Source organism: Parasteatoda tepidariorum, chromosome 3 (genome assembly GCF_982258835.1).
Source record: "Parasteatoda tepidariorum strain Cologne lab strain chromosome 3, Ptep-v5.0, whole genome shotgun sequence".
In the NCBI taxonomy this organism is placed as follows: domain Eukaryota; kingdom Metazoa; phylum Arthropoda; class Arachnida; order Araneae; family Theridiidae; genus Parasteatoda; species Parasteatoda tepidariorum.
In genome coordinates, this window is record NC_141757.1 from 51,741,231 (window position 1) to 51,756,568 (window position 15,338).

General features: G+C 31.3%; 1 protein-coding gene across 7 annotated transcripts in view; it reads left to right on the top strand.

The window, feature by feature from the left end:
* The window catches only part of LOC107452690 (putative sodium/potassium-transporting ATPase subunit beta-3), a 39,575-nt gene extending 24,949 nt beyond the window's left edge, over positions 1-14,626 (top strand). For 4 of the 7 annotated variants that reach the window (XM_087159307.1, XM_043043702.3, XM_071179389.2 and 1 more), the window contains exons 3-8: positions 1,010-1,138; positions 2,036-2,164; positions 5,893-6,071; positions 7,326-7,439; positions 11,220-11,387; positions 13,510-13,940. In XM_087159307.1, the coding sequence (XP_087015433.1) occupies positions 1,010-1,138; positions 2,036-2,164; positions 5,893-6,071; positions 7,326-7,439; positions 11,220-11,387; positions 13,510-13,578 (788 nt within the window). In that variant the 3' untranslated portion in view covers positions 13,579-13,940. Of the gene's footprint in view, positions 1-1,009; positions 1,139-2,035; positions 2,165-5,892; positions 6,072-7,325; positions 7,440-11,219; positions 11,388-13,509 lie in introns of all 7 variants that reach the window. The other 3 variants (XM_043043698.3, XM_043043699.3, XM_043043700.3) reach the window with 2 other exon arrangements.
* Positions 14,627-15,338: the final 712 nt, after the last annotated feature.

Below are 15,338 nucleotides of genomic sequence, written 5' to 3' on the forward strand. Positions count from 1 at the left end.
GCAGCTTAACAGCTTTAAACTATACAGTAAAGATAGTTAGCTGAACTATAGCAACATCTCCTAGAAGAGAGAACGCCTTAGCACAGATCAAACTAGTAGTCCGATGTAACGAACATAAACTGCGCAGAGAAGTAAATAAGAAATATATCACTACATTTGAGCTACTGCTTTTGTAAGTTGCGCAGTGGGAATTTTATGTAGGATGTCATTATGTTTGGAGTACTAAAGGATAAAATTTCTTGTTTTTTGGTAACCAGTGCTGTGGCCTTCTCTCTTCTAGAAAGTATTGACTGTAGGGGAAATTTATGTCACACCGTGACGTATATGACATCTCGCAAGTAAGAGCTGAGCAATCCAGTTACCACAAAACATCCTCGGTTCTCTACAGTTTGTGCAAAACCAACGGACACACTGTAAAAAATTCTGGATCAATTTATGGTAGAAAGTGCTGGCATGCATCATTCGTGAAATCCCTTCTTACCGTAAAATATTATACCATAATATTTATTTAATTAGAGTGATTCAGTGATTTTACAGTATTGCTGTAAAACTTACGGTATATCGGACTTTCTGTTCCAGTAAAAGTGGATTTTACGGTAAAAAGTAACCAGCACTATGAGTGCCGGCATTTTTTTAAAATCATAATTTGATCTGTAATTCTTCACAGTGTGGGATGTTACTTGAGAAAGCAAAATCTCTCTAATAGAGTTGCATTTATACGCTGCCATCAGTTTCTCAACTGCTTCAGGAGTTCCTTTGTCTTCTGGTCGAATCAAATGAAAATTACGAATTTTCCAATGTTCATATTTGCAACAATGAAATTCAGTAAACACACATTATTTGATACTAGTTTGAGTTATGTTATATATGGAAATCTTGATTAGCTTTTTTAGAATTTGTGTCATTCTAAAACCGTACAAACAAAATAAGAAAAGGTGAATGAACTTTTAAAAAAGTGCTGAGACAATTTTATATAACTTTTTTTTTCAAATGATTTTGTTCTTTTTAGGGTTACCTTTTGTTTCAGTTGGAATATGTGCAATTCTTTTTCTGATTCTCGTTACAACTTATGGTGGAGCAAAATTATTTCCAGTTTCTATAAATATATATGCTGGGCTTGTTCCTATAGTTAAAAAAGGTAATGTACTACATATAGAAAGCAAATACACGCATTTACTTGTTTTTTTTTCCCTTTTTAATTCTCAATCATTTTCGAAGTTTTAATTTAACTGCTTTCGCTAATCCACATTTTTAATTTACAATTTACACAATGCAAACAAAAGCTATTCAACTTAGTGACTGTGTGATAAAATTAGATTCATGCCATTATATTGTATTCGCAGTTCGTTTATCGCGATTAAGTCATGACACAAATCGTCAACTTTAACAAGCATTAAGTTTGAAATTAAAATATTTCTTTTTATTGTAATAATATGTTTTATGTGTCAAAGTTTTTAATCTTTTTCCTGGCCTTTTTCACTAAGTATTTTTTTTTCTTTTTGGAAATCTTCATTATATTGTAAAGAAAATCGTTATTTATCGTCTTCTGATGAAATTATTTTATCAAAGACATGATAAGTACCATATTTTAATTCGATTCCTTTGATCCCAGGAAGGATTAGAGAAAAAATTATATTACTGTAAAGAGAATCGTTATTTTATCGTTTTCTGACGAAACTATTTCACCAAAGACATGAAAAGTACCATATTTTTAAGTCGATTCCTTGATCCCAGTTGTTGTTTGTTGTTGTTTTCATGCTAGAATATTTAAAAACAGTTCTGCTGTGCATTAGGCTTGGTTACCATTAAAATTTATATGTTGTACAAGATAATTTTGAAAGGTGGCCAAGCTGGTAGCCAAAAACGGCTAGCTTTTAATATCAATCAAATATAAAAATATTTGTTTTTTCGAAATTCATTATTTACTTACCTTAGCTTTTTGAATGAATTCATCTCTAGTTACGTGTATTGATATCGAATATGTATATTTTGAAATCTAATTGCATTCATTTCAAACTTTATTTCATAAATCTAGGATTTCTGCAAGTCCTACCATTTGTGGTCGAATCAAACAAGAGTATTCCAGATTCCCATGTTATAAAACTACCTCTTCAAAAAGCAGAATTAACAGAATATATTCAAATAATTGATGGCCTGCTAAAAGGTAATATAAAACATTACATAAAAACGCGTTACGTAATATTACGTTATATGCTAAAAACTAGCTCTATAACTATTACTGTATGCATCAATTGATTAATACAAATTTAAAATGTATTTACCATAATATAGTCCATAGAAATTAAGGCATTTTATGAGTTTAGATAAAAGAATGATTTCTTTTTATTAATGCTGAGTTATTTATTTCGGGAAACAAAAGGTGAATTTTAGAAATATAAAATATTAAACATTAAACGAGTTTTTCATTATTATTCATTGACATTATTATTTTTTAATATATATATATATATATAAATTAACAGGGCTACATCCCGGTTATCATTAGTATTTTCAGATTTAATAATGCAGTCAAAAGCCATAATACGTTATAAAAAGATTTATCTAAAGATATGCTGGTGGTTATAACAGTTCACATCCCCACTCCGCAAAGGAGGGGGTGTGGACGAAACTACGGATGGTTCTGGCAGATGTTTATTGGAACACGTTATTCAGCAAGAGACATGCGAAAACAATCGCTCCCGCATTAAATACTTACAGATTTTGATGTAAGTAGGTTCCAGTCGTACATATCTTATATATATATATATATATATATATATATATATATATATATATATATATATATATATATATATATATATATATATATATATATATATATATATATATATATATATATATATATATATATATATATATATATATATATATATATATATATATATATATATATATATATATATTAAGAATATATACATTAAGAAAACTTAACTGCTCATAAGCTGCAAGTAAATAGAGCTCATAAAATAAGTTCAAAAGTAGAGAAAACATGTAAAAAATTACAGAACAATGAAAAAGGGGAATGTTACAGCGAAATGAAAACATATTTTAATTTTAATGATTTGTTTTTTTAAAACTAGCTAAATAACCGTTCTTCGCACGGGAATATTTAAAAACAAATAGAAAACCATAACAATAAATCAGTATTGAGAAACACAACGAAATCATGAAATCAAACTGAAAATCATATACCGACACAATTAAGGAACTTGGAAGAACCAAATAAGTGATATTTTTAGGGGAATTAATGAATCAGAATTAATGAGATAAAAAAAAGTGGTTGAATAAATACGGGTATGTTTAATGAATGTAACAGAACTGTTTTTGCTTTCACTTAAATTTCAACATAACTAATTACATCAGTTTTCAGTATGCTTGCATGATTTTTATTTCAAATTAGGTCGTGGTAAATAAATAAAAATAAAGAAATATTTGTCCCGCTTTCTAATAAATTGGTAATAAAGTAGTTCAAATGCAACTTTTTTTTTAGTTCTGAAAATGCCACTAACCTGTTTCTTCCTACTAAGTTTTTCAATTAATGTAGTTAAAATAATTTCAATTTTTTAATTTAATGTCAAATGTTGTTTTCTTCGGTGGCTTTATGTTATTGAAGTAAGCAAAGCTCGTTGTTTGTAATTCATATTATTGAATAAAGATAAAATGTTTTTAAAATCTCTTGGCATAATGCTATTGCTCACAGCCGATTCATGATAGTTAAAATTCCCTTTAAATTAAGCACTTAATAACAGAACACCTATTCCAAAGTATAGGTATTAAAACTGCTTGGTGCAGTTTTAAAAATCACCCAATATATCAGTATAATATTTTGTACCTATATAAGTATATTTGATACTTATTATATTGCCCTTCAACATTTGAGTTTATACATATTTGTCAGTGGCAACCAACTAGAGCTGAATTTCTTAAAAAAATATACATTCGAACTTCATAAGGATTTTGGAGCTTGACAATATCTCTATCTGACTTTTAATTTACTGTTGAAATATTTATAAGTAGTGGTGGAAAAAATTTCTTTTATTTCTAATTCCTTAAAATATTAATACACTGGATATTAATACCACTGGAAAAAATATTTTCTAAAACTACGGAAAACCTGTTGTAGAATTCTTATCAGAACCAATTCGCCAATTACCATAATACCAGTAGTACACATTACCGTCAGTGATACATACGAATTAAGCGTCATCTGTGAATGACGATATTTTAATGTTTTCTTAAGCGAATTTCCCATTAATCTGTCTTCAATGGGCTTGACTTTTTAGCGCATAGTTTATTTTATATTATTTCAATTAATACACATTATCAATATTAATTGAGCATTAGTGTCAATAATAATATGCAGATTTCTTACAGTTACCCAAAGCGCTTTTCTCCTTATTTTTGCTTTTTAGTATAAAAGTTACTTTTTTTTTATTTCAATTAATACGTATTACCAACATTATTAAGCATCATTGTCGTCAGTGATAGTAAGACGACTTCTTACGGTTTTTCAAGACAAATAAATTCCTTTACTCCATTTCTTTTTCTTTCTAGTACATAACTTATTTATTTTATTTCAATATGCATATATTACCTTAATTAATTAGGCATAATTGACGTAATTAAGCCTCATTGGTGCCAACATTGGTGCCTCATTGGTGCATAATGTTTCTCCTTAACGAATTAGTACCACTTTCCCATTAACACGTTGAATGCTACGCTAATTTTACATGGTTTGCACGTCTGACCAAAATGATTTTCCAGTATGCATTGCATATTTTGATGAAATATTATTTACAACAAGATAGTTAATTTTTTTAATCATTCGTGACACATTTAATTCACTGATGTCACCGTTGACCCCGTGGTGCTACGAACAAACTTAGTGCCGGTCACCGTTGACCCCCATGGCATTCAAGGTGTTAATTTTTGCTTTTGAATACACAAATATTTTTTTAAAATTCCATTACTGTTGGTTTTAAATAAGTAATTATTTAAAAACACGTTTAAAATAATTAATATAAATAAAATTAAAGCACGTGGTATCAGACAAAGTGTAAATTTTGTGACGTAGACCACGCGTTCTACCACGTAATGTTCATTGAATTCATCTGGCATAGCGAATATAAAATAAATAAATATTTAAATACGCGCAATAAACTATTTTTTGATCAAACGAAGCTATAAGCTAGCAATTATCACTGATGTTATCTTTAAAATATGTGAAAATTGATTCATTAAATTTAAAACAATGGCTAACGCTTAACCAATCAGAAATTACCATTAGGTTTTTCGCTCATCCAGCTAGAACGATTTATAGTAGAGTGTTCTAATGTTGACAGTGACCTTCCTCGTCCCTGAAACTATCTGTATGCCAAATTTCATCGTTTTCTGTCAGATGGCTTAGGAGTCTATAAAGGACATACACACACAGACATATTACATTCATTTTTATATAGATAGATAGGAAATTACAATTTAATACTTTCCGAAAGAGAATATATATTTCTTTTTATTCATCTAATTGGATACCTGCAAGTGACGTCATTATAGATAAATCGTAGCATTTGTCGATTCGGAAGCCATTCAGGTTTGACACACACTCGTGACGTCGCTAACAGGTATCCAATTAAATCTGATTTAAATCATATGGTTAGGCATGATCACTTCACTTCTTCTCGAGTTATGAGTACATTACTGAGATACAAAGATTTTTGATTGGATAAGTATTACCCGCTATCGAAGAGAGTATTTTTCATTTTTTTAAAAAAAAAACATAAGATTATCATATTTTCCCTTTGTTAATCCCGTTTATCAAACTGGTAGCATTATTAATCTTGCTTGATATTGATTTATATTTTTCCCTTTCAGGTTATCCAGAAAAGCATGAAGAGCCCTACAGGAACTGCTGGCTTCAAAATCCATCTATTGATCACCCGTGTTTTTACGATCGATCTTGGATAACTGAAATATGCTCGAGAAACAACAGTTATGGTTATGATTTATACAGAGGAGAATACAGTCCTTGTTTTCTCCTGAAATTTAATGACGTAATATTTTACAATCCTCTTCTAGCATATTTCTTTCTTTTCTTTTTTTAATGTTTGAATTACTGAAAGTTCTAAAGGACCTTGTCGTTCATTCTTATTTTGCATTGTTTATTCATATTTCCTGCTAAGTCAAATTTTGTCCAAGGAAAAAAGTCTTTTTGTTAAATTTTGATTTGTTTTATTAGTCATTACTTATTTATTTATTTGTATTATGTATTGTACAAATCGCAAAAATAATAACAATAATAATAATCAAATCGAAGAACAATTAACACATTAGTAAAGAATTAGTTTTTTTTTCTTCTTATTTAAGGCTTTAATGAAGGCCTTCAAAAAATTTTAACTATCATCTTCTCTTCGGATAATATTGCTCAATACAACGTGTCAGTATTTATATAGTATTTGTCAGTTATATAGTATATGTATTTTGAATTTTAGGGGGACATTTCATTATCGTGATCTGTTGCGCCAACTACAATCGCCAAGTTGCCAAATAGATTTTAAACTTGCAAATTTAAAAAAAAAAAACATGTAGATGTTTACCTGGGGGTGGTTACGAGCTATACCTTTCGAGTTGGTCCCTTTCTGTGATGTTTTTTTTAAGTTTATCGCGGGCCGCTGCCCGGAAGTTTCCAAGACTTGACGATTATTCTGCCGCAGATCAGGATATGGAAATCTCCCCAATTTTAGGGTAAATAGTCAATATTTCTAAATAAATCCTTAAAAATAGAAAAAAGATGAGGTCCGGCATCAATGTATAGGTATAGAATAACATGGAAGTTTAGCTTTCCATCATTGTACCATATCATGCAGTCGAGAGTTGATGGAGAAAAGTTAAAAGTAGGATTTTCACCATTTTTGACATTCACTTATTGATCAATCTCTTGGATACACTTATTCTTCAGAACTTCTTTGTTTCATATAAGAGATTGTAAACCACTTCCTCCATTTTATCTTTTTTTGGCTAAATCTCTTATCAACGCTTCCAAACATTTCATTACATTAATGTTATCCATCTTAGTTATTCATTCACAACCTATACTGGTTGTTTATAGTTGTTTGCAAAAAATAAAACACATTTTTTTTTCTTCTTTTATTAAATTTCTTGGACATGCTTCCGAACGCTTTATTTTATTAAATTTAGCTAGTATCTTATAGTTATCTATCTTATAGTTTTTCATTCACAACCTACAACTGGTTGTTTACAGAAGTTTGTGAAAAATGAAATAAACATACATTCTCTCTTCCAAGCAGACCAAAGATTGGAAGCCCCTTCTTCCATTTTACCAATCACTTACGGAAGAATCTCTTGGATATCCTACCGAACGCTTAGATCACGGATTCATACCAGTTATCTGCAAAGCTCAGGTAAACAAAACTATACACTTAGAGTGAGTGAGCTATAAATTGTTTTCGTTAAATCTGTATTGTTTGAAAAATCAATTGTTAAGTTTTATTAAGATTTAAAAGTTTAGCTATCAACTATTGGGCAATTCCATGGTGTCGGACGTAAAAAATGAACTAAAATTTCTTAAATCAATTTCATTTATGAATTATAAATTAAAGTTATTAAATTTGAATTTAAAATACTTTATTCACTATATTCTATAACAAAAATAATTTATTTAATAAAATCTGATAATAATTTAGTTCAGCGGTTCTTAACCTATGGGTTGCTACCCAAAATTGGGTCGCGAAGCATAATTCTTGGGTCGCGCTGAGTCGAACCAAAAAAGTTAGTAATACACCAAATAATAAGTAATACCAACACCTCCTAGAAGAAGTCATTGTGGCTTACTCAGCCTAATTTTTACTTTTTTTTGGGTCGCGACATGAGCATATTTCTCAAATTTGGGTCACGGCTTAAAAAGGTTAAGAACCACTGATTTAGTTCACAATAAATGGGTTAAGCAAATGGTGTCGGGCGTAAATCACACAAAATTAAAATACGATTACTTGGTTACGTATCCCTTAAATTCTGCGAATTGGTTCGGAATTTCATTTTAAACATAATTAAATTTTAAAGCTTGCATTTGAAGCATATTAAGCATATTAAGCAGTTTTTAAAAATTCTAACACGATATATAATTAATTTTAAATTATTTTGTCAATATTACGAAATATTCAATATTTACAAAATTGTTTATATTAATGAGCTATAGAATCTTGCTTTATACGAAAAGTTTATTAATCTAGCTCTAATTTTATTTACTCAGAACAAATAATTATGCATTTTAGTGTTGGACGTGAAATGTATAAAGTGCCTTATGAGAGTTCTTGTAAAAATCAAAATGAACAATAATTCTATATACTTATGCAACAGGACCTGTCTTTATTATTGTAAAATGTATTTTAATGATTATTTATTTCATTTCTCAATATTACTGTGAATTTAAAAAAAAGAAATATCTGGATTTCTTTAATGTGACTTAATGTGACTTAAAATTTCAAATGATGTTGCCTTTCATTCAACAGCTTGCAACTAATTGGAAAATAAATTTATCAAGTTAATAGTTATTATAACTAAATATTCAACTTGTTGCCTTTAAAATGACACTTCGTAGTATGCTAAAAAAAATATTTATTTTGTATTTCTCCTCAATTGTTTGACCTTACTGTGGAATTTCCCTATTTTCAGCAATGAGATAGCGTTTTCCAAACGGCATTTCACGAACATTAGAGGCAACAAGAGTTAGCAACAATGATGTTATATTAAAAGTATTCACTTCATTATATAGTTAAAATATTACTCGTGCTTTCTTAAAAGACTCAAAGAATATAACTTCCAATAAACAAGCATTATTCATTTATTTGACAAACGCAACGTGTGAATAGAAGGCATATATCAAACGAAGGCTAAATTTATTATTCAATCTAACATTTCAAGTTGTTTAGCAACTTTTCACATTTAACTGTATGAGGTATTTTTTTAACTTTATAAGAAATGTTTATTATTAAGTTACAATAGCATTTAGATATATTTCGTAAGTTTTGCTAAATTAATACACTCTGTAGCAAAAAAACGACGCACCAAGAAGCAATCACCCGATTGCTTTGAAATTTCGTATGTATGAATGTTTTGAATAGATATGGCTGGAATGATGCCGACTGGGGACGTAAAGTCTTTAGCGACGGATCTCGCTTCCAACTGTGTCCTGACGATCATCGAAGGCGTGTTTGGAGCTTTGGAGACGCACAGGGTAGAGGGGGGATCCTGCCTTCACTATTGCACGCCACACCGACCCTCAACAAGGCATTATGGTCTGGGGTGCCATTTCCTTTGACAGCCGGACCCCTTTGGTCGTCATTAGAGGTACACTTACTGCACAGCGGTACGCCGACGACATCCTAAGACCTGTTTTGCTACCGTTCCTTTTGCAGTGCCCTGGGCTGGTTTTTCACCAGGACAATGCCAGACCACATACAACACGTGTTGCTATGAACTGTCTGCAAGCTTGTCAAACTCTTCTTTGGCCTGCCAGATCACCAGATCTCTCTCCCATCGAGCATGTCTGGGATATGATGGGAAGGCGATTGCATCTGGCACGGAATGTTGATGACCTCGTTCGACAATTGAATCAAGTTTGGCAGGAAATACCGCAAGAGACCATCCGGGAGCTTTATCGGACTATGCCACGCCGTGTGGCAGCTTGTATCCAGGCTATAGGCAGGTCAACACCTTATTGAACTTGTTACTGTAACTCTGCAATAAATTATTCAATTGTTCTGAAATTTTAATCATTTACTAATCTCTACATTGTCTTCCTATCCACCAAATTTCGTTTTAATCGGACAACTCCTTCTTGGTGCGTCGATTTTTTTGTTATAGAGTGTAGTTACGATTACGTTGAATTCAGAATACCGCGTTGAGAGAAGGGGGATTGGACCTAATCGTTCGTTTGAGGACTAAAAAGAGAACTCTTTTACACTGGGAAACAATTTGTTTTTCTTCCATCTTTATAGTTTGTCTATAGTAAGAACTCCCCTAGCCATTCGTCTGAACCCGTGGCGGTGACTATGGTAACGAGGTATAATATTTCAAGTAGGCTCGTGTTGTCACTGCTTAGGACAGGTTTTGGCTCGGGTCAAAGAGAGAAAGGGACTTTTTTTCTTCGGTCTATTGTGTTAGCCCTAGAGTGAAGCCCTAGAGTTAGCCCTAGAAGCTACCCTCGATGAAATGCGCTATTCTTGTTTCCATAGCAGCAGACGGCCTCAGACTTTGTGATGGGGGGAGTACTTACCGTAGACAAACTGTACCTCGAGCAAATATTTTCTTACGGAAATTATAAAAGATTTGTTTACGCAATTCAATTATTTTACGATCGTAAAAGTTATTATATTTATATTAATAACAACAAAAAATGAATATAAATAATTATTGTGAAGTATTCTTCGCATGACGAAAACTATTTCAAATTTATCACAGACATAAACATGTTGGAAAACGTAAGAAAGCATCATGATGTATCGTGAATTATAAAAATAAAAGAAAGTTGGAGTAAAGTCAATGTCAACTCTGTTTGTTTTTATAGAAAAAAATAGATGAAAATTGTACTAATAGTAAAAATGCTTACATATTCCAGTATTTACATGTTATATTATTCGTTTTTTTTTAAACCACTAACCCTTTGACGCAGAATTTTTATTAAACACATTTTTCAAACTTTTTTTTCAATATTTTGTATTAATTTAGGTCAAAATATGAAAAAATATTATATTTAGCATTTTAATAATTTAATGTTATGAAATACTGCATGAAACACTGGTGTCTTTTTCTGTGAGGGCAAAATCTTTCAAACACGGCTCGACTCCAAACAATAATTTTTCAAATTTGCAGTTATTTAGATCTAAGAGAAACAATATTCATTATTGAGATTTCTTGAATTTACAAAATTAGTTATTGATAAAATTTTGAATATGAATGAAAAAAAATTCCAACTGATTTTTTTGCTGGATCGATAATCTAACAGATTTTTTTCAGTAACTATTAGATTGTTTTTCTATAATTAAAAAATACCAAAATATATTTTTGCTTGTAATTAGAGTGCTAAAAAAATATGTAAACATAAAAGGGACACCAGTGTCTTATCTACGTCAAAGGATTAAAACTAATTTTTATATTAATTTCAATGGTTTTGTTTTAATCAGGATAAGAGCAAGCCGAATACACCCATTGGAATTGATATTTACCCTCCCAAAGGTTACTCAGTCCTTTATTTTCCTCAATCAAAGTTTGGAAGTTCTTACCTTTCTCCTGTTGTAACAGTCAAAGTAAATGGTATAAGAAGAAAAAGAAATGTCACTGTTGATTGTGCGGTAAGTGTGACTTATAATTCCTATTTTAGTCTAATTATGATTAGTATAAAATGAAAATGTGGTTAATTCTCCACATTAGTAAACCAGCTTTTTAACTCCTACAAATAATATCATTCCAAAACCCTACTGATGTAGAATTAAAAATTTAAGACATCTGACAGCAAAAGCTTGCTCTACATTGTCAAGTTTCTAAAATTATTATTTTTTCTCCCAACTATTCCTTTTTAAAAGCCATTGGATTAATTAAAATAACTTTTAGTCCAGTTTTACATTCTTACATAAGAATTTATTTCATCGTCGGCTGCATATAGGATTTTCAGATTTTTTTGAACTAATTAACCAGTATTTCGGTTACATGGAGAAGAAAACTACGAAATCCTCCTACGGTTAGCCTGGCGGCATATGGATTCTTATCAGCATTCTAATCCACAATCCGCATTCTAATCTACAATCCGCCTTTCACTATCTATGGTAAAGGAGAACACATTTTTTGTTGCATTTATACCAATACTTGATCTTGCCTAATTCGAATGTGGGGATTTAAAATCTGAAATTAGTTTTGCTCCTAAAGCTGCAGATTTTTTTAAAATGACATTTTTTGTCGAAATGTCCGAATTTAAAAACGTTATATATAACAGGGTGACAAATAAATGTTGCGACAATTGTTGTCTAGGGGAGTTAGGGCTCATCATTAGGATTAAATTTGGCTAGAAACCCGTCGTACGCAACTGGGGGAATTTCCCCTATTATGACCTGTTCAAAAGCACACGAAGAAACATTATAGGGAAGTGCCCTTAGTGGCATATGACGCTCATGGCATATGACTTAGTGGCTCCCTTAGAAGTTTGTCACAACATTTAGGCGACCCGCTGATGTTTTTAAACTTGAACATTTTTACTAACAATAAGTTAAAACTGTCATTTTAGAAAAAGGCTGAAAGAGAAACCGATCGCAGATTTAAAATCAGCGATACGAAAGTATCTAAAGAAATGTTAAAAAATCTCATGCAACAGAAAGAAAAAAATTGTAAAATTTATTAGTCTGACCTCTATTTAACGAAGTCGCTAAATCCCGATAATAAGTTCGTTATATGGAAAGTTCGTTAAATAGAAAATCACCTTTTGAAATACTTAAATAACACAAAAGGATTTTAAATTCATAAACACTAGGCATAATTAAAATAGCAATTGATACACATTTATCTCTTAAACTAGTATCTACTATTTATGTCTTACAAATCTTAACCATAAAAACAATCTGCATGGAAAACAAGAATAGAGCAAAACATTATCACAAACAAAACTACAAAACTATTATAACAAAAGTAAAAGAAAAAAAAAAGCTAAATTTATGTATCAAATTATACCTGCATTTATTATAAAAGTAATTTTAAACATGCATTACCTCAAGCGTTTTTAAGTTTAATTACTACTGATAAAATCCGATAATTTTATCTGAATTTTTCGTTTGAAATGCAAACAAAAAGGAAAGGGTTCTCTAAAAGTTAAGTGGCTTTGAAAGTCAAGGTCATTTTCCCTGTAAAATGTGTTAACAAGTTTGAAATGTTCTGAAATATTTTGGGAAATAGGGAAAGTGGATCTCAAAGAAAAGTTCGTTAAATAGAAAATTCACTTCGTTATTTGAAAGTTATTTTATTAAGAAATTTCTAAAATGTTCTTGGTTCCACGAAAAAAATCGCAAAATAGAGAAAATGGAAATTCGTTAAATATAATTCCGACTGTACCTGCTAAAAAGAAATTTCAGCCCACTATAAGCGAACTGCCGATTTCTTATCTGTTTACTATAAGTGTATGAAATAACATTAGTTAAATAATAGTTCGGATGGGATCGTTAAAAACGTTTATTACAATCGAATGTTCACTATATCCCGGTTTCATAATAACGGGGTTAGAATTGCTAAAAACCCCTCTCCCAAAAGCTACTTATATCTCTATATCAAGCACGTAGAGTTATGACAAGTTGCTTCAAAATTATTCGAAAGAGAAAAGATATAGAATTCGGGTAACAAAATTTGCGAAAATCAAAATTTCTTTCTGGAATTTGCATTATGCAAATTTTTAACTCTTATAATAAAATGTAAAACAATGCTTTTTACTTTCAGATTGTTACACCCAATGCTTTTGAATTAAACAACAATGGAAGAATAAGTATAACATTTTCCACATCGTAAATGATGAAGATTGAGATTGACATTCCATCATGGAAGCAGTGGATAAATTGGCTTCATAAGAAAAAGCAAGCTAAGCGAACATGAAACTATTGTTTAGAATGTCAGAGACGAATGCAAATAACCTTCAGACATAAACTGTAATTTATTTTCTGTGTTAGTCCTAAAAAATCTTTAATCATTATTAGGAATTGGTTTTCGACAATTATGGAATTAGAAGTAAAGCAAAAGTGTGTGTAGATATTTTTATAAACGCTGATTATATAGAGAAAGAAATAATATCATCTTTTTAAGTACAAAAAATATATTGTGAAGTTTTAAATTTCTTAAACCAATTGTGTATAAAATGAAAATTGTCAAAAGAATTTGATTTATTTATTCATAACTTTTTTTTACCCTTTTGACAGTTTTGTAAATAGGTAAAGGATTCTTCTTGTACGCTGTATCTTATAGGTAAATAGGTTTTGCTACGCAGACTAAAACTTCTGTTTGATAGTCAATTCACAAAATGTTGACGCTATAAAGAGCATTAAAATGAAAAATCAAACCAAAATTGTAAATACATTTAATCCACTGGAAAACGAGACGATCAATTCTTGTCTTGAAGAAAGAGCACCGTCGAATCCAACATCTCATCCACTCTTGCATATCATGGTGCAGATGTAACCCAAGTTCACAAATGTTTTTCTCCGGGCAAATAAAAATGTTTCAAATAAGTCGAAAGATCCGGTTAGCACGGAGGATGTTGAAGTATTTCCCAGCCAAATCTCTGATATTCGTAGGTTTTCCCGGATCAGTTAATCTATACGCGGAATTACATCATGTATAATGGCTCGATGGGCTTTTCCTGGGTACAAATTGTTCTGCAGTGTTGTGCATCCATTTCGAATTTTTTTCTCCCAATCGTGCATGCATGCAGTGTTTACCATACACAGGAGAATTTCATACGTTCCAGTACTCTCAACTAGCCAAAAACAAAAGATAACACTCTAAACATAGTAGCCACGTTCTAGAAAATTTAATAAAGGTTGCACTATCGATAAAAAAAAAATCCTTGTAAATTAAACATCTGTGTTATAGTCCCAGTCTGTGTGTTATAATCCCTATCTGTGTTAAAGCTAACCAGTCTCGTAGTGAACTGATCCTAAAGACACGGTTCCCAGTAAAACACCGAAGTCAAGCATCACTGGCTGCGGTCAGTCAGCGGATGGGTGATCACTTTCATCAGCCTGCATAGAAAACGAGGGTATCGGTCCTCGTTAAACTGCTCTACCGTAAAGCGCTCGACTTCGCGGGCAAGTCGTCGGGCTATCAAAGCAGCTCTGCAGAGGATCATGGCATGTCTTCGGATCATCCTCAGGGATGTTCTCAGACAGTCACCAACAGCCCATTGTGCAGCTCTAGTGCGACGCGCATAAAGTCTACGTGAAGTTAAAATCTATGAAATTTACGATAAAGTCATAAGCATAAATTTTTACCTCTTTTTTAATTTTTCTAGACTGTGGTGTTACTCTTTCCTTCATATTCAATACTGGACGAAGCCATTTTTCGCAATGCTCACCTCAAGGGTGAGGGTAGCGAACGGTGTAGACCTGTGCATTTTGACTATGCAATTCTCTTACTTCACAGTTGGCATATCTATTGTCAAATTTGGCGAGCATTGTGTTTTATGGTGGGGTTTTCATTTTACTGCACCTTATAGAAGAAACTGATTATAAGGATCATATTAAGCAGGGCAGGCCCGAGGTATATGCCTGGTAAGA